At 42.0% G+C, this 24,645-nt stretch overlaps 1 protein-coding gene across 1 annotated transcript in view; it reads right to left on the reverse strand.

Annotated features, from left to right (window-relative positions):
- Positions 1-24,645, reverse strand: part of PTPRG (protein tyrosine phosphatase receptor type G) — a 391,091-nt gene that overhangs the window by 290,524 nt on the left and 75,922 nt on the right. The window contains exon 2 of the mRNA XM_021537228.4: positions 15,042-15,146. Coding sequence (XP_021392903.4) covers positions 15,042-15,146 — 105 coding nt within the window. The remainder of the gene's footprint in view (positions 1-15,041; positions 15,147-24,645) is intronic.

Raw genomic sequence — 24,645 nt, forward strand, 5'->3', positions numbered from 1 at the left:
AGGACAGGTGGCTGCAAAAATATAGGCTTCCAGGGAGCCAAAACCTGACTTTTAGAAGCTGGTTTATTTTAAGAAACAAGCTTTTCCTGTCAGCCCCTGGGCATGCAGCTTGCTCGAGAAACACATCTCGGAGGCACTGGCTGGCAGGACACGGTCAGATTGTTTCCAGCACTTTGGGTTTAAAACCATACAGGAATGGCATTTATATTTTCATTGATTAAAAGTAATTTCCCTTTCATTTAGGGAGAGAACATGCATGCATCAAGATAATGCGATCTAGAGTCTAAAAAAGTCATCAATAGATCCTTTTGTGAAAGCAGGTCCTGAGGAGACAGGGCACAATTATTCAAAAAGTGTTTGGGGGAGAGACTGGACAGTGTAGCTGGCTGAAGATTTCTGTCTTGCTATGGATGCTCAAGGAAGAAAGATGTGTGAAGGCAAGAAAATTGAGGAGTGATAAGAAGAGATAATGAGACCAATGAGATAATCACCTCCAGCTTCAGCTGGACTGACTTGGGCTGAAGAGAAGCAGAAAGCAGAACTGCCACAGTTGAGAAACACAAGTGATTCCCACAAACACTGCCTTACTTCTTCCAGATTTGGCAAAAAATGGCCTCTTTTACCAAATGCAAGAGTTTTAATGACTGCTCCCTGCTCCACAGCATCACTACTCCCCCAGTATGGGTAAGTTCTGCCAGCAGCACATTATCATAGGATTTATTCAGGCAAATTCTCCACCAGCAAGAGGTCACAGAAGTCACAATCCCACAGAATGATATGAGGCTGTGTCCATACATGGCCACTGGCATGAGGGGTGGATTTGCTTTCCCCAGCCAAGCCAGAGGATGTTGATAAGGGTGCAAGGCTTTTCCAGGGACAATGGAAGATTGTTATTTTTATTTTCTAAAGGCCTGAACTATACAAAACCTAAAGAGTGATTTAACAGACAGCAGGTTTCTAAGAGCCAAGCAATGCCCCAGAAATGCTTTTAGATAAAGGTACTGAAGTTCAGTGACTTGCAAAATATGGATAGATTATTTAACCTGAACTTCTGCAGCTACAAAGTATTTTTGAGCTTAAAACTGAAAACATATAAAACCAACAAGCACACCCCAAAGATACTGAAACATCTTATTAAAAAAGCTGAGAGAATTGTGCATGCAAAAGCATCCTGCCTTGCCTGCAGAGCCACCCCAAGTCTTCGACTTGCACAGACCCAACACTCACAGGCAGGCAGCACCCTCCTGCACTGCAAGAATAACCTGCTCCAGAGCTCCCAGTCAGAGAATAACACACTGTGTGGCTCAGACAGCTGTGCTACCACACACAGAGTGGGCTGTGTCTTGAAAGGAATGAAGCACATCTACAAACCCTGGTTTAGACCCCAGCCTCTGCTTCCTGAGTCTCCTGGATGGCTCAGGATAGACAATGGCTTTCTTTTCTCCCTTTACACTGGTGGAGGGAGCAATAAGCCCTGGTCTTACAAAGGTGCTACAAATAAGGACATCTTGGACATTCCCTCAATGAAGAGACACTAAACATAACAAGCCACTGTCAGCTCAGTGTGATTTTTATCACAGGATAAAGTAGGACCAGACCCTACTTCAAAATTCAATGGGAAGAAACAAGGGTTTTTTATCTAGTGAAAAAGCAGACTGGAAACAAGTAAGGGATGCACTAAAGATCTTTAAAACAGCATTATTGCAGTGTTCTGGGTTAATCAGGCCCATACGGTTTGGTACAAAATTAATCATCTACAACTGAAGTAATAAAGTCTCACTTGGAGGCCACATCTCTGCTTGGCATGGGCCCAGGAATGCACACTATGTCAGACTGCTGAAAAACCATGGGGAAGAAACAGAAATAGTCATCTCCCCTACCCAAGTGCCTCAGGCGTTCTCTCCATCACAACAAACAAGGAGGTTCAACATCTCCCATCAAAACTGCACAGAATTTACTGCAGGTACCAGACAGACCCCTGTGCTCTTCCAGTCATGGGGCAACTAAGAGTTTCATTACAATAATATATATACCATTCATAATAATACATCCATTTTTCACCACAATTAGCTTCATTTGCTCTAAATTCTTGTTCCCCAAAGACACATTAGATACTAAAACACACGACTGGTCTAAAATAAATGGTTAACTCTAAATGACTGGATAATTTTCTCGTTGACAGTGAAACAGATGCAAACTACATAAAGTTAAATAGTAATGACTCTTCTGTAAAACTTCCAGTAGATGAATATAGATGCTGTTAATTAATTCCAGCTCAGTTTTAATTTGTGGTATAGGCAGTTGCAGTACTTTTCACCAAAAGTGCATCCAACTCAAGACATGCTCTGTTTCCTGTTAACGTCATCTCTGGCAGAGCTGGGGGCACACACAGACTGGAGGCATCTGTTACACACTGAACAGGGCATGGTGTGGTCCTCCCTTCAGGAGCCAGGGCACAGGGGTAGGCTGCTGAGGGAGAAAAAACAGGTTTTGATCTCACTGTGCCTCTTATCCCCTTTCAGCTCCGCTGAAGATGCTGGAACACCTTTATTTTGCCTGTTGGGAATGTCAGGAGGACAAGACTGCTCTTGGATTTTCATACTGGTAGCAAAATATTTGGAAGCAGAGGGGAGAGTATTCATGCCTTTCTCTTTTCTTCTTCTCATCATGAGCAGGACTAGACACAGGCTAGTCCCAGCTCTACACAGTAATTTAAAATCAATATAATCACAGTGAACTTTGTCACCTCTGCTTCAGCTGAGTAGGTTTTTCATTCGTGTCTCTTGCCATTTTTCTCCCCGAAAATAAGTTCTTCAGTTTCTAGTCTGCCTTGAAATGAAATAAAGCCACCCTTGGCTTCAACACAGCACGTGAGCAGTCTCTCAAGACATGCAAGACACAGAGCAAACTTCCATCATCTGCACATTGCTACATTCAAACACAGTGATTTCCATTAAATATTTAGGACTCAAATATTTATATCCAGTCAATTACATTGAAGATATTCTCCAGGGAATTCTTGCTCTCTCTTAGCACAGAGGAGAGGACCAAAGTGCATTTCTTATACTTAATAATAACACAGTTACACCTATAAAGAAAATCATTCCCATTAGATGCAAAGACCTTGGAAGCAAATATACACGTTTAGCATAAAAGAAAACAGCAAGATCTTTTTGGGAGCCAATATTAACAAGTGCTCATCTCTGCCCCAAGAAGCTTTAAGTGTTGGCTCCAAGAGGGAGTAAAATGTGTGTGTGAGGTGGGGGAGAGGTCAGTGATGTAGAAGACCTTTTCCACAGCTGTACCTTTACTCTGGAATACAGACAACTGGCAAGTCTGCCAGGCTGCAGAATGATGCCCCAGGAATGGAACAGCCATCAGTACCAGAAGTTCCCACCAGCAGACCAGTGCTGTAGGTCCTACTGGGAAGATTTACAGCTTGCATTTTGTACCAAAGAAATCACCAGCTAGACTTTGCTAATCGTGTTATCATGCTCAGTAATTCATATGGCTCTCCCACAGCAAAACCTTTTTATTACAGAATTTCAAAAACCAATACTTGAATTTTAAACTTTAATATGAACTTACATTTTAAAACATTAAATTATCCAGTGAAGCGGACGTGAATGTGAAAAAAGGCCATTTCCTCCATCATTTCATTAAAATTGAAAGTACTTATTTATTTTAATAAGTAGAGATGTCCATATGCCAGGAAATTAACATCAAAGAATGTTAAATATGCCCAGTATCACTTAAAAGCCTATGGAGCATTATGCATTTTCAGAAATAGCATAACTCAGCAAAACTACTTTTCCAGCAGTTACTTTTTATTACAGTTTCCAATAGTACTTTGGGGGGAAAAAAGCTGAAAATGTTTACCATACTGTACATGTTCATACTGAAATCATAAGGTGTGATGTTGAATGATGAGTTCAGGTGACACCCCACAACACCTTCCCTCATTTAAGGTCTTCTGCTAATGCCAAACAGATGGTTGCCTACAAATCCTTCTTCCAAGGGCTCCTGTGCAGACCTCCTCCATTGGCAAATATGATCAGGGCATCAAATGGAAAGGCTGGACTTGGACTATTTCCTTTGAACAGTTATACTTCACTTAGCACAACAGGATAGAATTATGACAAATACTTTGATCACTTGAACCACCCAGACATTTTTCAGCCTTCAGAACCCATCTGCCAAACTCGCAGGGGTCTCCTCACAGAAGCAGAACTTGACTGGCACGTGTTCTGAAAAGCTACTTGGGAGCACTTGCCATTTTGAATAGGGGTCCATCATGGATCAGCCTGATTTTCCTAAAGAAACAGGCTTACATCTTTGAGCCTTCTGGGCTACCAACTCCCCTTCCCTCCCACCACAACTCTCAAACTTGCTGGGTAACTCTGACCCAATCTGAGAGAGAGGGGTGACCTTACAGATACAGCACAGCCTCTGGTTTAGTGATGCACAAGCACCAACACAGGGAGCAGTGGCACCAGCACAACTGGAGGCCATGAAATAAGCTCAGAGCTTCTTAGGCACTGGAGACTTTTCACAGGAATATGAAGCATTTAACTGTTCACAGAGGTGCACAGCTCTGTGTTTTAACAGAGAAAAGGAAGCAAGGAAGCTCTCAGCCCCTTCTCCAGCTCATAGTCTTCCCCTCGTTGCACTCTGCTTCTTGATGCATTTAACACCAAGCCACCTCCCAGATGACTTACACAAATTCAAGGTAGAGGTAACTTTTCTGTGTTTGCACTGAGAGCAATTATGTCCATCAGGCATCTGGGGAGCCCTTGTGCAATACAAGCAGCAACTGAACTACATGCACTGAACCCTGCTTTACAAAAGTCACATCCAATTCTCTGCAAACACCTTCACAGAGCAAATCCCCTTCCTTGGAGATCAGCATATGCTAATAGTGTACCATGAAGATAAGTGGTCTCAATTTCACATCTCCAGCAAGAGAAATAAAATTAAAAACGTGATCTGAAGTGCCACAGAAGCTTCCAAGTTGGAATCTATCTGAAAAGTTCACGTCACCTCTGGGTAGGAGCAGACTAGAATCTGGCATGTAAAATGGCTTTTCATACCCCAAGGGGCCAGAAGGCTCCAGCAGCAGCCTGAGCCACACCTCAGGAGCAAAAGACAGCATGTAAAACTCAACACAAAGTGATCTAAACTCTCCATGACTTCACTGCTGCGCTACCTCCGGGTAAATCTTATTTCTCTACTTGGGAAATGTGTGCACACAAACAAAAAGCCAATCATATAACTTTCACTTCTTCATTCTGAGCCTGTCCATTTAGTGATTTGTTTGTCCAGGAGCTTGACACATGGGATGGGCCCCTGTGTTCAAGGACCAGATGATGTGAAATGCAGCAGAGGGGCCCTGGGAGGTCCAACCCAGCACAGAGCAAAAGCAAACGATCAACATTTAAGGGACTTTTGTCATCTCACTTCTAGGTGTGAGTGTATTAAGGGGAGCTGGGACGCATAGGAAACATTTGTTTCACTATTCCACGTAAGGAAAGCAACAGAAACTGTAGTTACATGCCAACACTCATCACCTTCAGGCATTCAGCTGCAGGGACTTTTCCTCTTTTGTTCATTTCTGAGGAAATTTATACACCAAGACAGCTCAGAAAACCTTGCAAGAGAGTCAGAAATCAAGAACCCCATGTGGAACAGCTCATCCTCAACTCTCTTCCAGCAGCACAACTTAGATGTTGACCTGAATGATTTAATTTACATCAAACTAAAAAAAGCAGCATGGGCCAGCATCAGAGACCTCAGTTCAGGCACACTGGGGTGATGAGCCGTGGCACCCAGCCTCCCTGTGCCCTCCTGCTCTTCACAGCTGTGCTAAGGAGAGATGTGCAGCTGTGGATGTGCCTGCAAGGCTGTAACCCCACAGCAGCATGGAGAAAACATGCATGGAGTGAGAGACTGCATTCAGCCAGGGATGCAGGAGAGAGGGTTTACTTCAGCCATGGCCAGAACAGTCTGGCTTAGGTTAAACTTGGCAGGTACTGTTTGGAAGAAAACAGGCAGCATGGAGATGGAGGAAGATAAAAGGTCTAATACTCCTGGCAGCAAAGACTCCTTTGGTGGAAGAGTTATTGCTGGTCAAGTCTCAGATATTTGTAAAGGGTTATGTGTTTCCAAAGTATCTCACCCTACTGAGAGTTCAACCACAAGGGCTCCATGAGTAAGCAACACCCACCAGCCCTTACTACGAAAAGTCAAGTGCCAATCTTGGTATCTCTGCAACAGAGACAAAGGGTTCCTACTTCTTCACAAATGAAACCACTCATCTCACTAATTATCCTGAAAATATCATCACCCCACAGTCCCGCTCTTCTCACAACTGGGCAGTGTAAAGAGATGGGAATGGTTAACACACTTAAGAAACAATCATTCAGGGTTCAGTTGAATTAAACCCATTTGCTTTTTCAGCTTTACAAAAACAGAAGCTTGATACTCAGGTTCTCAGTAAGGCTTGACATTATTTTTACACTGCAGAGCAACATACCTCTTCAATAAATCATTCCAGTGCCAATAGCCTCCCTCAGATAGAAAGGCTACAGAGATGACCCTTAAAAGTTCAGAGGAGAGTTGAAAACATTTCCAGAAAATCACTCAAGTGCTGCTTAAGGATGTAATTTATATGCACAGCTCTGCACTCCATTGCAGGATTTCATATTTATTTAATTTGACAAGTTAAAAGTGTGCCCATCCAACTCTTTAGGCAGTCTTTGTAACTTAAAGCCAAATGTGTACTGCATAGGGGAAAAAAATGTGATCTTCCTCAAACCCGCTGGAAAAAACCTAAAGCATCAAACAAAGAGCTTCAACCAAGCACCAGCACAGGGGAAAATGGAGTTTGCTGATGAAGGAAGAATTAAGCCCCATAGCCTGGTCACCTTCTGTTAGCTCAGGAGATTCACAACAGCTGTGCTACCAACATGGTCTGCCCCAAAGGAGGCAGTCTCCAAGGCAACCAAGGTGTCTTCAATCAGCACCTGATAAGGTGGGATGTGTGGCCTCAGAGGCAGAGCACAGCCCTGGGACTGAATTTCCCACTCTGCTGTGCATGCAGGAGCTACTCACACTGCCCTGTCCCTCCTGCAAGCACATCCACCTCAGAGCCACTGGAAGAATGAGAATTCCTGCAGCTGCTGAGCACTCATTCTGCAGCACCAGAGGATCTACATGGGACTCCTCCTTTCTCCAGCAGTGTGACTTTTGACACAGGATAAACTCATGGCACCTCTATCCCATGGCAGACCTGCCCAGCCCTGCCCCTGCGAGGCAGATCTGCCCCTTGTGCAGGCAGGGGCTGCTTTACAAGGATCACAATGATTAAAAACTGTTGATCTGCAATACCACATCCTGCAAGATAGAGACATTTTTTGGAAAAGGGGAGAGATGGGGCAATTCCTGGGGCAGGGATACTGAAAAAAAAGATTATCTTCTGAGCAGTGAGTGGAAAGATACAAAGAAGCCATCTGACATAAGAAAAATAATGGAAATAATTCTACATCTACTGCATCAACTGCAGTACTGGCCTGGCTCAGCCATTTCATACAAAGACTCTACTTATATCCTGCAACTAGAATTCTCATTCATTCCTTGATTATTTCATGCTTGGACTATTGCAATAATATTTGTGCCAAGCTACTTTTTTTTTTTTTTTAAACCACACACTACAAGGCTATTCAGAGCTGCTGTGCTTGCTTTGTTTCTCACTGAAGTATCCTTGCTGTTCACATACTTTTTTCCTCACTGTTATTCTCCTATATGTGTTCAGTTACATATGAAATCAAGATTGGAACTTCAATATATCACTGCAATCATTCAAGAACCTCAAAAACAGCAGACTCGAACTTTCCGAGTATTCTCCAGTCCATTTGCTGAGCTTGCATCACAGCTGCTACCCAAATAATCTGTTTTCCTTTTGCATGCTTAAAATATATGCATTTCATATGTTCTTATGTCAAAAGAACCTCAAATATTTTTGCCCTGATGCTTATTTCAGTGCCTAGAGATCAACTAAATTGACAACTTTTTTGCTGCACTTTAGCACATTCTCAGTCCTTTGAAACAGTGCACTGGTTGTTGTAATTCCAGAGGTTTTCCACAAATGTCCCAGTGTTCACATTGAAAGAAAATGCAACAAAAAGCACAGTACATTTAAAGAAGTGAGAGGTCTCCCCTCCCCAGCTAAAGCAGTTCTTTGTGCTCCCTCATGTGAGGGGAGATCACCACAGTTAGGATTGCAGCAGTGCAGAGTAAAAATGCTTGTGATGCACTACTGGAACAACTGTATCTGAAGCTCAGAAGATTTCATCTAGCATCTGTTGCTGATATTTTATACTTCTGTGCTGTGCTAGGGAAAAAAATTCATGAAAGAGTGAAAGTTGAGGGGAATGATTCCTTGCACATCTCCTATTTCAGCCTCTCAAAGCTGTTCATCTGCCAATGGCCTATCTGGTAAGAAACAGTAAAGAAAAAATGCACTCAAAAATCAGAGATTTGCTTTAATGCACTTAAGCATGAAAACCAATCAAATTCTAGTGAGAACTTTGCCAAAAAAAAAAAAAAAAAAGAAAAAAGAAAAAAGGGAATTTCACCATATCTGCATCCAACTTTTAAAAATCCAGCCAAGCATTTTCAATATACACTGGATATACCAGGATTGACTATGACAGTACTTGGAATAAACTGTTAGCATGGCACAAAAGGAAAAAGGAAACGTGGCAAGAGGGAGAGTAAAGAGTATTAATGGCATTCAATAATGAAATCGTGTCTGTGTCTAAGTAGAAACTAAATTACTATCTGAGGTTTCCTTAGCAGATTATTTAGAAATTTGCCAATAGACAAACAAAGTAAGTGACAAGACTCTCAATCAGGGCTGTGCTCCCCAGCAGTGTGGCTTAGTAAAAATGATACAGACTACTTGGGCTGCTCCTGGCAGGGCTGCCTCTCCTCAGGGAACTGCTGATGGTAAATACTCAACACAAGTGTGATTGTGAATTCCTTATTCAAGCTATGGTTAGGAAGATGTACCCTGTTCTCTGGGAAAGGATTGTGACAACTCATTTCTTCATTCTCAGAACAGAAACAAAAGATAGTATTTTGTACTGGTTCCTTCACAGGGGCAGGATAGCTAAGGAAAGATAAAAGGAGCTCTCCCTGACATCCTCTGGGTATGTGCACATTTAGATGAAGATTCTGCAGACACAGATGTGTCTCATGCACATCTGTACAGTGTCACAGACATGAAGCCTCATGAACCAGAAACGTCAGAATACAAACAATCAAAATATACAGATGGTAATTCCTGTTTATTTGAGAAAACACACAGCAGTTGCTTTAGCTGTGTACATTCAAAATGAGGGTTCATGCTCAGACAGTAGCAGCAAACTCTCCAGCTCTGCTTTCCTGTGCTCCCCTTATGAAAGAGTGTAGCATTGATTTCTGGAACAACTGTTCCACTAACAAGATGCATATGGAAACGAATGCCTTGCAGCTGGTTCCAGCAGGGTTCACTGAAGATTACTATTCATCTCTGATGAATACAGATAAAAATATTCAAAGCTCAGTTTACTGATCAGATCAGATATTAATGGGAGTGTTTTTCCTACTTCTCTCAGCTTAGCTCCTCTTTAGAAAGTCAGCTCAAAAGAGTGAGAAAGCTAGAGAGCCAGAACCTCCCCATTTTGACTATCCTGCATTTAAGGCAGATGAGTACTTTTACAGAGGAATGATAACTGAACACATGGTGTGCCAGAGTTTTGGTCAATACCAAGATTTATTATTCTGAGGGACTGAAGGAGTGAAATACTGACCACGGCAAATAGCCCATTAGTTACCTCTCAGTTCAATAAGTCTTGATGCTTTCCTTACTATGTGCTGATTATTTCCTGTCCAATTCACATTAGCAGCTTATTTAATGAGAACAATCTAAGCAAAGAAAGAAATTCACACATTTACAAAGGATATCGCCAAGTCACATTCCATCACAGTTAACACCATTTGCTGTTCTTTCAGGAAATAACTATTACCCATCATTCCTGTTTTAATGCCAGCAATTCCTTTGGAGAAGAATGTTCAATTCTTACATTCACCACCGGTTATATTTTAAATAATAGTATCTTAAAGGACAGCAATAAGTGCCTGAGTGTTGTAGGACAAAGCATTCACACACTGATAGTGTCCACTGGCTTGACAGCATGGCCAAAGTTCCTGTTCTTAATGGACACCTTTCCCCACTCACAGGGTCATCTCTACTCTTGTAAAGCATATTTTTCTTCTATTAACTTCTCCTAATGTTCACAGCAGCTGCACAGAATCTTGGAGAGAAAGGATTCAACATTTTAGACAGAAAAAACATCAGTAAGGACATGCACAAATAACAGGAGCATCATAAGTGGTGCAAATAATTTCACATAGAATAGAAGAGACTAAAGGTACAAAGAGGAAAGAGATGCCTTGAATGCACCATAAGATAAAGGGGAAAAAACCCAACTGCATGAGTTTTTTTACACAGGATTCTTTTTACAAAGCCACAGTTAGATAAGCATCTAACAAGAACACATCTACATCCTCAGCAAACTTCTGGTTTTTTGTTCTGAGAAGCCCAAATGGTTTTGATTACTCAGAAGAGTATTTCTTGAATGAGTCAGCTCCCAACACTGAAGCTCATCAGCAGAACAGTCATCGAGGGAGGAAGGCACACCAGCCCTGCCAGTGCCAGCACCCCAGCTCAGCTGGGGAACTCCAGTGACAAAAGCACCATCGCCTACAACATCCTGCCCCAGAACAGGCAGACCCATTCCATACCATTAATCACAAAAATTAACACTGGGAATAATTAGACATTATCGGAGTCCAGGACATCCCCCTGTCTGCCCTGGCTGTCTCCAAACCCTGGCACAAAGTAAAAAAACACCTGTGGCTTTGATTTTAGCCCATGGAAAAAGCTGCCGATTTTGTATGAGGAATTACAAGCCACAGTGGTTTGAGTAATGTGATAATTGAATTAACACATGAAAAAGTAGAATTTTGGGATTTTTAGACTAGGATTGAGGGGTCAAGATGGAGGAATTTGGTCATGCCCTGACCTTCTTCTCCTTCTTCTTGTCCTCCATGTCTTCGTGTGATGGTGGCACTTTTCTATTGGTTTAAGGTACAGACACACTGCCTAACATAAATGATAGATATTGGCACATTATTGCAAACATAATACATGTAGCTTTTAGTATATAATGTAAACGCCACCTGAGACTGGGGACAGAATGCCACAGCCGACCTGCTCGACAGAACTCAACAGGTCAGAGAAAATGTTATAGATAAGGAAGAATAAACAACCTTGAGAAGCTGATCCTAGGCATTCAGGCTCCTTCTTTGGCTGCACAGGCTAGGAAACAAGGACTTCTACACTCTTGGGGTCATTCTGACACCCCAGACCCCAAGAAGACATCACATCTTTTACCTGAAGACTCAAAAAGGAGTTTCCTGATTTGGGTAAGCCCCTTACTACTTCTGGTTTTCCCCAATCTTGTGCAATGATTGTCATATTAATTTTACACAACAGCTTCTCAAAAGAACAAGTATGAGTAGACTCAGGTCCTCTAGAGCTACCATCACTTAAGGTACAACCATCTGCATCAGCATCTCACACTGTGATCTCCTCCTAAGGCCCTGACTCTGAAGCTGCTCATTTTTGGGCTACAGCAAGGCAAATTAGGCTCTGCTCAGATTACCAGCAGTGTTCTGAGCACTGACAGATGCAACACTCAACACTGAGAGGCATCTTTAAAGGCCTGGAATATTATGCTCTGTGAAGAAGCATACATTATACAAGGGAGGGTCAGTCAGAAAGCCCTGGATCCAGCAGATGTTTCAGTTGAATATTTCTGTAGGCTTTTGTTTCAAGTATTGGTTTGGTTTTTGTTTAAAAACCAGTTTACATATTTACAAAAATACGTCCACACCAATGAAAAAGCACTGGAATTACTACTAACTGTCACTATGATGGGTAGTAGAAACATACTGAGTTCTGTGGCAATTATAAAGGTGTGCTAAAAATAATTTCAAACCTGTCCATTCAGTGGTCAGCCTAACAGAAAAGATGAGGAAAAGTAAAGACTGAAGTGAAACACATTCAGGATCCACACCTACTTATTGTGACTGTGCTGTGCCTATTCCACATTTCTGTTCCACTACAAGTGATGTGGCCAGTCCCAATTTAGGAGGTCTTTGGCAAACACTAACACACAATTGTGTCAATACTGAAAATAACACTATAAATAACACCGTAAATACTTTGCCAAAACATCCATGAATACACACGTGCAAAGAATTCCCCCTAGAACTGTCATTTGAGCTTCTTAAAAATCCTAAAAAGAACAACTAGGAGATGTCAGTCTCTGTTCAGTTTTGCTGTTCCTATTTAAAGACAAGCTAGTCTTATGTTTTCAGCGTTTGCTCACTTTTGAATTTGGTTTAAAGAGCTGCTAGCAGAGACATAATGAAGTTTCTTCCAAAGGGCTGATTGTGTTTCCTGCTGTCTTTTTGACAGAACCCATTCAAAATGGGCCTTCTTCATTTAATTATCTAGTCTTTACTTTTGCAAGTTTTATTTCTGAACTAGAATAAACGTTATAGTCAGAATTTGTGTCTGTAGACAACAGGGTTATTTTACAAGGCTTAAAATCCTTTCCTTTCCAGTGGAAGGAGAAGTGTGGTGCAGCTCTGTGCACAAGGCACTGGAGCTCGCAGGAACCTTTAGGGATGTGGGTACCTCACACAAATGTTACAGGTCTTAGGGTGTTCAACACCTGATCAATGAATGAAGTTTCTCCTCTCTAAACTCTTGTGCCTGAGAGGATCAATATGACCAGGCAGCACAGGGTAATGCTACAAATCACTCATAAAACCAGGAAAAGTTCCTGATCTCCAGAGCTTACACCAGCCCCTAGACCATTCACCCTCTGAGCAGCAGAAGGGTTTCCTACAGGCTACTGAGGAATTACTCTAAAATCACAGCATAGGACAGATATAGCCTGTGGAAGATGGATATCTGAGGGCTCTTTGCAACATGGCTGTGCCCTTTTTCCACCCCCAAGCAGGAAAACCACAACTGGCCGCCTGCTTTTGGACCTCTCCACCCTCAACTCCGGATTTATTACAGAAATCTTAAGCCTAAAAATACAAAAGCTCTGCAAGCAGGCAGGCACAGCCATAAAAAGAGAGAGGCCTATGCTGCTGTAAATCAGCTCTACTCAACTGAAATCAATACAAAGCCATGGATCAGCCTAACACACATGGTCTATGCTGGGGCTCAGCAGAAGCTGCCCACTGACGGCTGTCAGGGGCTATCCTGGTCTTGTTTACTCCTGTTGGCAAAGTCCCTTGGAAGAACCTCCAGACTCACCAGCCCTCAGCCCAGCAGAGCCTCCTTCCCTGCCCATAATTGCTGGGGCTGGGCCAGCAGCTGTTGTACAAATAACTGGAGGGGAGCTAGCCTGACCATCTGAGGATTGGGAAGGGAAGCAGCCTACCAGATAATGTCTGTGAAAGAGCTTGGAAACCACTGACACAGGCTAATTGCTTACTGCAGAGTGAAGTTTCCCCTCTCTGTAGGCTCATTTGATGTAAACTTCCTAGGCATGTCCAAAACCCTACCCACAGGACAAACGTTAGTACATGAAGAGCTTAGCCAAGCCCTGCTCAGCGTTCCTGGGAAATATTCTGGGGAATGAAGAAGCAAGGAGAAAGAAACAGATAACATGATCATCCTCCTCACTGTGCTCAGCTAGAGAAACAAACATCTGTCTGGTATCTGGGCTCTGCCACCCACCATTTATTCCCACTTTCAACCTAAACACAGAAGCTCATCTTTTTCATTACCTATGGTCCCCTCAGTGAGCAAGAATGAACAAAATGGCATTAGATAAGAGATGCTGAACCGGCTGAAAATCAAAAGTGGTCATTTGTCCTACATTACTGAAATGTTTAGATTTATTTTACTTGCCTGACCCCATTTGCAAATGAGATAGATTGTATTTTGAGATCTAATAGAGATAATTTGTATATGTTGATGGTAAAAACCTCTACACTTACCGATTATCATTCATTCCCAATGAAATAAATGTTCTGGATAAAAGAGGGGTGTTGGCAGTCAAAAAGTAACAGTTGCATATTTATATCAGCATTCAGACCTCTTAGAAAGTAATGATTTTCCTTCAGCTAAAACTAGCCCTGTACAACAACCCTCTTGGACAAGCAAGTAATGTCTGAAACATATCTCAGATCTTCCAGAAAAGCACACACAAGTCCAATATAATGCTTAAAATCTTCATAAAAACGTTTTAGATACTGGATATCTTCCACAGAGTCAACATCACTATTGGCACCATTCCTAGAACATAGCAACCACCAAATCAAAGACTGAAGTGTATTTTAATTTGTGGTATTTCAAAATTGTGCAGGTACATGAGCTCTTCCATAAGACTTTATGAAAGCAGTGGGACAAACAATAAAATACCCTTCCAGTATTTCATCTTTCCAGCACCATACACATCCTGGCTCGATACGCTGACAAGTCTCATTGTTGTCATTATACACTACCACAAAAATACAGGCATAGAAACAAATGTAAAATTGTGTTGGTTTTTTTACTCTGAATATGTGCTTACAGTCTTCCTAGAAGGCCCAAAATGGTAAGCAGATGGTAAACTTGGGAATGCAGTGATTAGACCAAAAGAGCAAAGAAAAGTTTGGGAGTATGCCTGACCAAGGGCATGTCAAGAGATGAAAACAAGACTGAAAGAAGGAGGAGAATAATAACGTAAATGGCAGAAATGCAAGAAAGGCAGGCCTGTGTACAGGGGGAATTTGCAAGGAAGGCAGAAGAAAGAAAATACACTGTAAAACTAATTTAAACTGAGCACAGTAGTAATAAAAAGCAAGTAAACAATTTGATTGTGGAGACATTTCATGTTTTAGTGCTCTGAAGAAGACAAGTCACTCACCCGAGTACGCCCAGTAAGGATCCCCTGAAGCCTTTCTCCTGCGGATCTGCACAGAACTCCCATGTCTGTTCTCATGCAGAGAGCCCACGTAACCTTCGGTCAGAGCTGGCAAGGAAAGAAGCAGGAATCGTTAAAAAAGTGCTTTTGGCTCCCTGGAGTTTGCAGAGTGAAGCTTCAATCTTTGCTGAGCAGAGACTACAAACTAGGGATTGCTTAAAAGAATTTAACAGGCTGAAACATCCAAAGGAGAAGCCAGGACTCGCTGATGGTCTGGATTCCTGTGCAACTCCAGTAATTTCCATAAGGAAATTCTGATGTACACAAACCAACAATATGAGCCTTGACATATAACCAAACTTTCACTGCTTAGACCTAGAAGATAAGTTTACTTTACCAATGACTACCAAAGTATGTCTGTCAAAATACCCAGTGTGCCATACCAATGGCTTACAGAGTGAAAAGGAGAGAACAGGAATGGAGAAATCTTTGTAAAACTCCACAAGCTACAAGGCGTTAAATTCAAGTAAACCAGAAAAAAACTCACATCCTACATTCCATCCCAGGATTTTTTCTTTTATGCCTCAAATAATATTTGTTTGACTTTGTAAAGGATTGAATTCCTTTCATGATGATGTGGGGTATTTGGGCTTTTTATGTGCACATTTGACTTATTGTTTCTATGCATCTGATTGAACCAAAGTGGAGGTGTGTAAATTCACAAACGTCAGTAGAAAGTCTGTAATAAATTCCGCTACATTTTTCAGAGCACCATAATAAATGCACACAAACAAAAACCACCTTAGATCCATAGACATGGAATGTGAGGAACAAGTATGCACCAAATGGCTTTATAGAAATTTAAGCCCAACTTGTCCCAAACCACTTATTTGATCAGTACAAAACTAGCTGAATAATTCAAATTAAAGCTTCAGAAAACCCCATGAAGCACTGCTACCCATATGCAGTCACCAAATGCTGCATTCCATTCTATTCCCAGGCCAATTACAGCTGGACTGGAGAGAAGCCTGGAACAGGACTTTATTGAACATCATGCACCAGTAACTCAGAATTTGCCTTTCTTTCCCTTTGGAAAAGCTTCTGGGAGGCTCTCAGCAGCAGAGAGCCTGCTGTGCCCGAGGTTATCCACAAATGCTACACAGCTCTGTGGACAACCTTCCCTCTGCAATGTGGATTTCTGCACCGTTTGGAACCCTGAAGTGGTAGGAAAGGTTGTGCAATTTCAGGAAAAGCAGTGCAGGTTTGCCCCTGCCAAATCATCTCTTGTGCAAGCAAAGGTACTAATTGTGCCATTGGAATGAGTTTTCCGGATTCCTTGGCAACATTCTAAATGTTAATTTCACTCTAGGCTGCGAACTAGAAACACTGGAACACATCATGATGCTACCAGGATTTGCAGGCAACACGACCCCACATACTTTGTTTTCCTCTCTAAAAATACTAAATTAAACATCTTACTTCAGTCTTTTTTTTTTCTTTTTATTTACTTTTATACGTCTATGTGGTTTGGAGTTAACAGGCACTCATTTCAGCAGGAAAGAATGGGTGTGGGATGTGGAAACCCAAACATTCTTGGCAAAAAACTATGAAATTGAACAAAGATAAGAGACCATGAAAAGCCCAAGGAAGAGAACAATGAAATAGCCTAGGCAGATGGCTGGAAAGGCTATCAGAAAAAGATGGCCCACTTATTCACCTAAAAATCACATGTGCTGACAAATACACCTAAAGCCTCTCCTTGCTACACAATGAAAGACAGCAGCTTTCTCCTAAGCATTCCCAACAGAGAAGGGATTTTTCTTGCTGAAAAAGTCTGAACCTTTCAGGCAGGAGGAAGACTGGACACTGTCTTCTCCAAAGAACAAGGTGCTCCTGCAGGTATCTGAGCAAGCCCTCCTGGGTGCCTTTATATCCAGAGAAAGGCACTGAGTCTAAATAATCTGTATTTGTTTAAGGTACGGGGGGGGGGGGGGGGGGGGGGTCTGAGTCAGTGCAAAACATCTCAGGTTGTAAACACCTCTGTACTTCTAGCTGGAACCATCAAAAATCCTCATGGTAACCATGGTATGGCCATGAATCATGCCCCTAATTTTCAGTGTGTTCTGTGCAGAAAATTAAATTATGCAAATCCAAGCCTTTATGAATGCCTAACTTTAATGTGAAATTGAAGATTTGCTTCTGTCAGCATGTTATTCGTGCAATTATAAACCTGATATTCTTATAAAAATATGCAGTTTTAGTTTTCTGCATAGATACTTAAGATATTTGTGCACTTATCTGTATTTATAAAAGATGAAGACACATGCTCTACACAAATTTATTTCCACCATAAAAGATGTTACAAACCAGGAGGCAGCTCAAGTACTTTGCAAGAGAACTAGAGGAAGAGACTTGCAGGTTGCTGAACAGCTTATGTAGGATTGAAAAAGAAAAACTGGAACATCCTGTTCTAAATAACATCCTGCACCACTGCTAGATAACCCAACATTAATGTCAATAATAATTTTTTTATAAACATGCACCAATTCAGTAGTTATCAGCAATTGAGAGAAGATATACACTTATTGGATAGTTGCAGATACTCTGGGAAAAGGATGATAGTTCAGGATCTCTGGCCATGCTGTGAACTGGAAAGGAAATGGTCTGGCTCTTGCAAAAATCACACCACAACACCTCCTTCCTCCCTCAGCCTGTTCACAGTACAACCAGGCATTTCTTCATGGGGCCACAGAAACACAAGAAAACACAAGTATTGTTGTGCTAGTGAACAAACAGATATTGCTGGCCATATCTCATAGTGGTAAATTAATCAGAAAACGAGACTTAATCTCGTGGTGCTTCTGTTCTTTGGTGTTAATTGGGGTCGTGGACTCTCTCATCCTCGGGAGGTGCAAGGTACAGAGCAGAGCATACGGTGTCTTTGCAGATAAAAGTCTGGAAGAACCAAAGCATTCAAATTCTTTCAATAAAGCAAGTGCTTCACACATCCAAACAATCTTATGTTTCAGGTGGAATCACTACTTTTTCCACATTTTGGGGAGGAGGTGGGGATGTGCCTTCTGACCAAAACAACGTGACAACACTAATGAAAGTTGAAGTTTTCGAGAAAATATTTAGGCTATACTAACACAAATCACTACAGGATTCCAAAAGTCTTTTTTCAGCTGGGGGATAGTTAACAGCTCCAGAACAGGGAGCAGCCAAGTGGCTTCCTGCTCCACTTCTGTAGAGCTGGATGCTGCAGAAAAGCCAACAATTAAATTAGACAGGCTGGTCTGACCAGGAGCAAACAGAAGAAGCTCCTCTCTTCTGGAGCCCTGCAAAAGTTGGGGAAGTGGAAACTGGGACAATAGGAGGGGCAGGAACATGCTCCAGGAAGGCTCAACGTGGAGCAGCCAAATTAGACGGGTGGAATAGAGGGACACAGAGCAGGAGGGGGAGATGAAGAGAAGGCACAGCAGAAGCACTTGCCTTGCAAGTTTCCTTTGATCCATCAAACCAGTGCTGATGGCAGAGGGGAAACGCACACCATAACATATGGTCTGAGGCTTGTAGATACACGATTAAAAGAGAAAGGGAGAGATTGCACACTCAGATGCACAAGTGTGAAATTAAATCCTGAGCAGCTCCCCTGGCTGCCAGTGTGTGCCGGGCGTAACCTGCAGCCTGTGGAGCTGTGCTGGGCCCTGCTTCTGCCAGGAGGAGAGGATCCTTCAAAGCCAACATGGAGAAATCCCTTACACACCATTTCATGTCATTTTATGCAGCACTGAATGCTACATGATTTTCGATGATGTGCTAAATGAATCAGCCTGGGCCACAGATCTGCAGACGGCAGAAGCAATGCAGTGCTGGCTACACGCAGCATCCCGAGCAGCTCTCCATTCACTCTGCCTCAGCATATTAACTTTCCAATAAAAATTATTTGATAAGTGCCCTCAAAGGTACGATAAGGTAATTCCTGCCTGAGTACCTTACCGGTATTCATAGCTCATATGAAAACACAAAATTTTATCCCCAATCTACCTTAAATATAAAGCTATTACACTATTCAGAGAGATGATACCCTTGGCGTTGGTGTTTAAAAGGTATCAAGCCATCAGCTATGAAAGAAAAATCCTTTAAGATCGATACATTATGTCTGAATGGTGAAATCATTAGTTATAATGGTGGATTGACTAGATTGTGTGCCACACTCACATTCTTCTAAGCTTTCTTTGAAGACAAGGCCTGCACACAAGTCTGTTCTCAGATTAAAATGGGACAAATTCAAAGGTACACACACTGTCCACCTCATAATCATTCTGACTTGCTACTGTGGACTACAGTAGCAGGTGAATCAAAGTTTTATTCCTAGTCCCTAATGTGTATGAACTTCTTAACTGAGTAGTTCAACACGGAGCTACAAGCCAGCCTTTGGAGACAGAGCCTTGTCTACTGGAGTCTGGAATAGTGTCACACTATGAGAACACTTCAAGCAGGGGAGTTAAAGATCTTATTAGTGTGTAACAAAAAAAGCACTAAATCATAAGGTATTCTAGCAATTAGTTCTGTATCAAATCAATGCCTGCAGAAAAGCAACTTTTCAAAACTAAGAAAACCATTCTTTTCTTAAAGACTGCACAGCACTGCATTTTAAAAAGGCATGAAAGCACAGAGACATTACTTGAAGGGCTTTTATACCATCTCTTAAATGGAGATAAAGAGATGAGTGATCCAAGACACCCATCTGCAAGCCTAAAGCTTCATGCAAGCCTCACCAGAAAAAAGGCAGCACCTTTATCTAAGTGCCTTCACTGTATTTTAATTGGACTGTGCTAAAGAGAAGCAGGTAAGCTGGAGACATTGCAATGTTATGCACTGTAACACACACTGCTGAAATGAGTTCAGGCTTCCAGGCAATTCCTTAGAATAAATGTTGCCAAATGAGCCAGAAGTAAAGAAGAAAGGAAGGGAGAGGAAACTGATAGATAATAAATTTATAATATTGGGCAATTAAAATATTTTGCACAATTAGTATAAATAATACTTAAATTCATCTCCCTAGGCTCTTTCATGGTCAAATTCCTAAACACAACTAGGCTATTTGCCTTAAATATTTTACCACCCTTTGACTGCAAATAATTCTAGAAATACTTCAGGCGCAGCTAATCCATTTTGATAGTATATTACTTTTAAACAGACATTTCAGACATGGATCTCCATATTTTGTAGATTATTTTATATCTTACCAAAGAGGGATGGAAGTTACAACAATATATAGTGGTCAGACAGCATCAACAAATTATATTTTGAATGAGACTTCATCCCTTGATAATGCTGCAGAGATTTCTTCCCATTAGATAAAAGGCAGAATCTGTTCTCCTATGAACACACAGCCAATTTTCACAGCTTTCCATTAATGAAATATGGGAGGCAAAAATGACGAGTTTCTCACAACTTAAGTGAAATAACAGATACCCAGGTGCTGCATCTGCCAAGAGACATCTGTCCCTCTCCCAGATGACAGTCACCCAGACAGCCCCTTAATTCCTGTGCGAGTGGAATCCACAGGTCTATCTGTAAAACTGACACAGAGACTTTCCACACCATTCATTCTCTGTGCTTCACGTGCCTGATAGATGATGTGGAAACAGCACAAATCCTAAGAACAAGAACATAAATGCAGAGCACAGCAGGCCTCTACAGGAACTAACCAGCAGAATGCAATTTAAAGATGAAAAACAGTCCAAGGAACATGCTGTCAAACTATGGGGATTAAATTAACTGGCAGAATTAAAAGCCCTTATCCCAAACATGAATACGGCAGTCACTAGATGTGCCCCTTGCTAACCTGTTGTGTTCAACACCATGAGTTAAATGCAGTGGAATTTTGTAACACTCCAACATATCAACATCAAGCAAGGCCCTGAGCATCAGAACGAAAGAGATCCGCAGCACAGACTTTTCCTTGTATTATAAGGGATGGAGTTTAAGGGCTACAAGAAAGCCTCTGATGCCAAACCAGACCCTGGGCAGGCACTGTTCTGTGGTACCCAGTGCCATCAGCCACTCTCCCCCAGAGCAGGTGCCCTGCCAAGGAGAAGCAAACCAGTCTCTTCAGCCACAGCTCCTGCTCTCAGCCTGCCTGGCTTTATAATCGAGATGAGCAAAGCTCATTAGCAAGACAGTGAGGCAACTTCAAGTTGCATTAATGATGCTCCATTAAGGGGACACAGAAAAAGAAGCTTGGGAAGCCAGGAAGAGACAGATGCTGCTGGATGATTAGAAAGGGCTTGATTTTGCATTTTCACGGCTTACACTTAGCTGGCATCAGCTGTGCAAGATGTGACATAGCTGGTAAATTTGGACCACTGATGTCAACCAGCATCACCTGCAGCACTTGTGCTCAGAATAAGCAGTCAGCCAGATAAAAAAAAAACAGTGCCAACAACTTCCACCTCAAGATAAAGCCACCCAAAATAAACCAACTGCAACATCGCCCCTTCCAAGAGAATGGTGCCCTGCAGTGAAACTTCTGCCAGACAACTTGCAGAATACCCTGAGACTAAGCAGCCACTCCAACACTTCTGCACTGTTCCCACAAAGACAAGCTCAAAGCCAAGCTTGGAAGCTGGAATCCAGAGGCAGCCCAGTATTATTTGTGCAGGAGAGACTCGAATCCATCAGCCCAGGCACTCTGAGAAGGGGCTGCTTTGGTCTTTTCATGCATGGCATGGTTTACCTGGGAAATGTATAAACCACACATGTATAATGGAGTTTGTACAATGGATTAACAATTGCAAAAGGGAGCTCTATTTTACTTCTTGCCTTATTGCAAGTACCTAAACTTTTTAAGGGTTTTGCAACAGAAAATGCCATGGCCAGAACCACCCATCTCACTCTTATTCTCACATAATCAGGTGCTGCAGCACGCATGGAGCTAAAAGAGCACCCTCTGAAGAGCAAATAAACATGACCTTAATGGAGTATTTTGTACTTCCAGTGCCTTGCTTAATGCAGAATCATACCATTATCATTTCACTAAATCTAGCAGTACTCACAGAAACACAAACTTATGCAAAATCAGCAGTTCCACCTCTCTGCTCTAGAAATAATTTGCTTGCATCGACTGCCAGCATTTGTGGTAGTACAGCCTTATTACATTTTCAAAATGGATTCCCCCAAGTACATGAAATATCTTGGTAAAAAAAAAATATTAGACTCATCCAAAGAACCATAGCAAGGACCATGGGACACAGACCTGCTTTGTGCATGACTTCTGTCCACCCACTGCCATCTTTCCAGACATATTCCTGCCTCCTTGTTGGCAACCTATAATTTCATTTCTCATCCCATCATCCCATTAAAAGCCCCTCTGCATTCCCATCAGTAGAGACAAACATCTACCTACAAACCAGGGTCTTTGCTAAACTTATGCAGAGTCCCCAGAGGACAACTGTTGTGCACGAGCTTCCCCTCTGCACAGAGTCCTCATTCCAAAGCATCTCTCCAAATTCACCATCCTCCTCCACTCTGAAGGACCAGCACACCCAGCATTCATCCAGCATAAAATGCAGGGCACAGTGCTGATTTCAGTCCCATGGAGAACACTGAGGCTCTTTATGAAGCCAACAGAGCTGCTCCACTGCATTACATAGATCAAACATGCCCCACTATCAAGTTTTCACAGAAAGGGGCTTGTCATCTAATAAAAATCCCTCCTTCTTTTATACAAAATGATTTTTTTAACCTGTGTCCTTTGGCCCATTTAACAATTTATTGACTGTGGGAAATAAAGTGAGGCCACATCAATCTCTTCCTGGTTATTTGGTTTCAGCTTTCAAATTAATGCTGAAGGTGGAAAGCTCAATAAAGAACTACTTAAGAAAAGAAAGGAGAAATGCTCTAGTCCCACTGTGAGATGTCTTACTCTCAGTTTGCAGTCAGGTCTTGCCACCTACAGCTGCACAATCTCCTGGAGGAAAGACGGAAGAGCATAAATGTGCATGCTCCCCTGGACTGAGCAGAAATAACTTGGGATTTGTACCATTCTGTGCTGAAACAGATCAGTAGTGCCCAGGTAGCCAGATTTAGTGCCTCCAGCATGTGACAGCAATTTCAGCCAGATCCACAAAAATTATTTTGGGATCAAAATTAAAAGCTGAGTAGAATCAAGCAAGCAAACATTCATTTTTATTTGTGTAAAAACGTATTTAATTTGCCTTAATTTGGCTTACAAAACAAGGCTTTTCATATTTTTTTTATGCTGACAGCTTGCATTACATACAGATTTTGTAGCAAAGGGTTTCATCCACACTTATTTCCCAAAATACAAAGCTAAAGTGGAAACCGACATAAATAGAGATATTTTTTTTTGTGCTGACTGAACAAGTTGTTAGTCTGGGATATATAGCCCAAAAACATGACCCACCACTCTGAGAACTCTCTCTTTTCCTTCCAAGTAAGTTGCACTGTTCAAAGGGAGAAGACACTAAACAGTCAAGAGCTGATCTGTGAACTGAATCGAACTTCCATCTTGGCTTTTCAGTTTCCCATTAGTGTTTTCACCCAGGCAAGACATTCTTCTGGAAATTTCCCAGCAGGAAAATTTGGTGCTGTTTAGAATCCCAAACTAATCCTTGGTTCGTTGGTCATCTGCCTCCAGAGAATTCAATAAAGATCTTGACATAGAACCTCATACTACTAGGAGCAAGAGCAGCCTTTGGCAGCAAGAACAAAAAAAACCAAACCAAACAAAAACAAAGAAACACACACATACACACAAAACTCCCCACAAAACCAACACCAACCAAACAAAAAAGCAGTAACAGAGCTCAGATGAAGCAAATAGACCAAAATTAGCAGCAGTGGTGCTCACTTTGGACTGATACAGTGGTGGTATGCAGCACAGGCTGAAAGGGCACAGGGTCACTGTTCTTTCCTATCCAACCAGCTGAACCATCTGGAGGACAAAGCTAACCCCATGCTCCATAAATGTAAATGATGCTAAACCAAGAGGAGGAGAAGCCAGCAAGAATGTCTCAAAAATATTCAGCTGCCTGGCAAACTCAGTGAAATGGGCTGATGTAAGTGAGACATTCCACTGAAGATAAATGTAAGGCTATGTAGTGGGGGAGAAATAATAATCAGTGCAGGAATGAAGTGAGAGAGTGCTGTTTAGAAAGCAGTAATGCAGAAAGACTTGAGTATTAGGGTGGATAATGAATTAGATGAAAGTTCATGCTGCAATACCACTGCAGAAAAAGACAATTGCTATCCTGGGCCACATGCACAGAGATACTGGAAGCAATAACTCAGTTTTAGACAGTTTTTGGCAAGCCTGTCACTGCAGTGCCACATGGTGTTTGAGGCCTATTACTCAAAAAAAAAAGTAGAATTAATTTTTAGCAAAAAATCTAAGACCTAGGGCAGGGGAGGGAGAGACGACAGGGGATGACACATGACACATTAAATGAATCAAAGCACCTTTAACACCAGCCTTGTACCCTCCTATTCTATGCTGGCTGGGGCAGCATCAACCCAGGCTGCTCAGCCCTGCCTGGCCGTGTCCTGGTGTGCTCCTTGTCACCCTCTCCAGTCTCTA

The sequence above is a fragment of the Lonchura striata genome, chromosome 12 (assembly GCF_050655825.1).
Source record: "Lonchura striata isolate lonStrDom1 chromosome 12, ASM5065582v1, whole genome shotgun sequence".
NCBI lineage: Eukaryota > Metazoa > Chordata > Aves > Passeriformes > Estrildidae > Lonchura > Lonchura striata.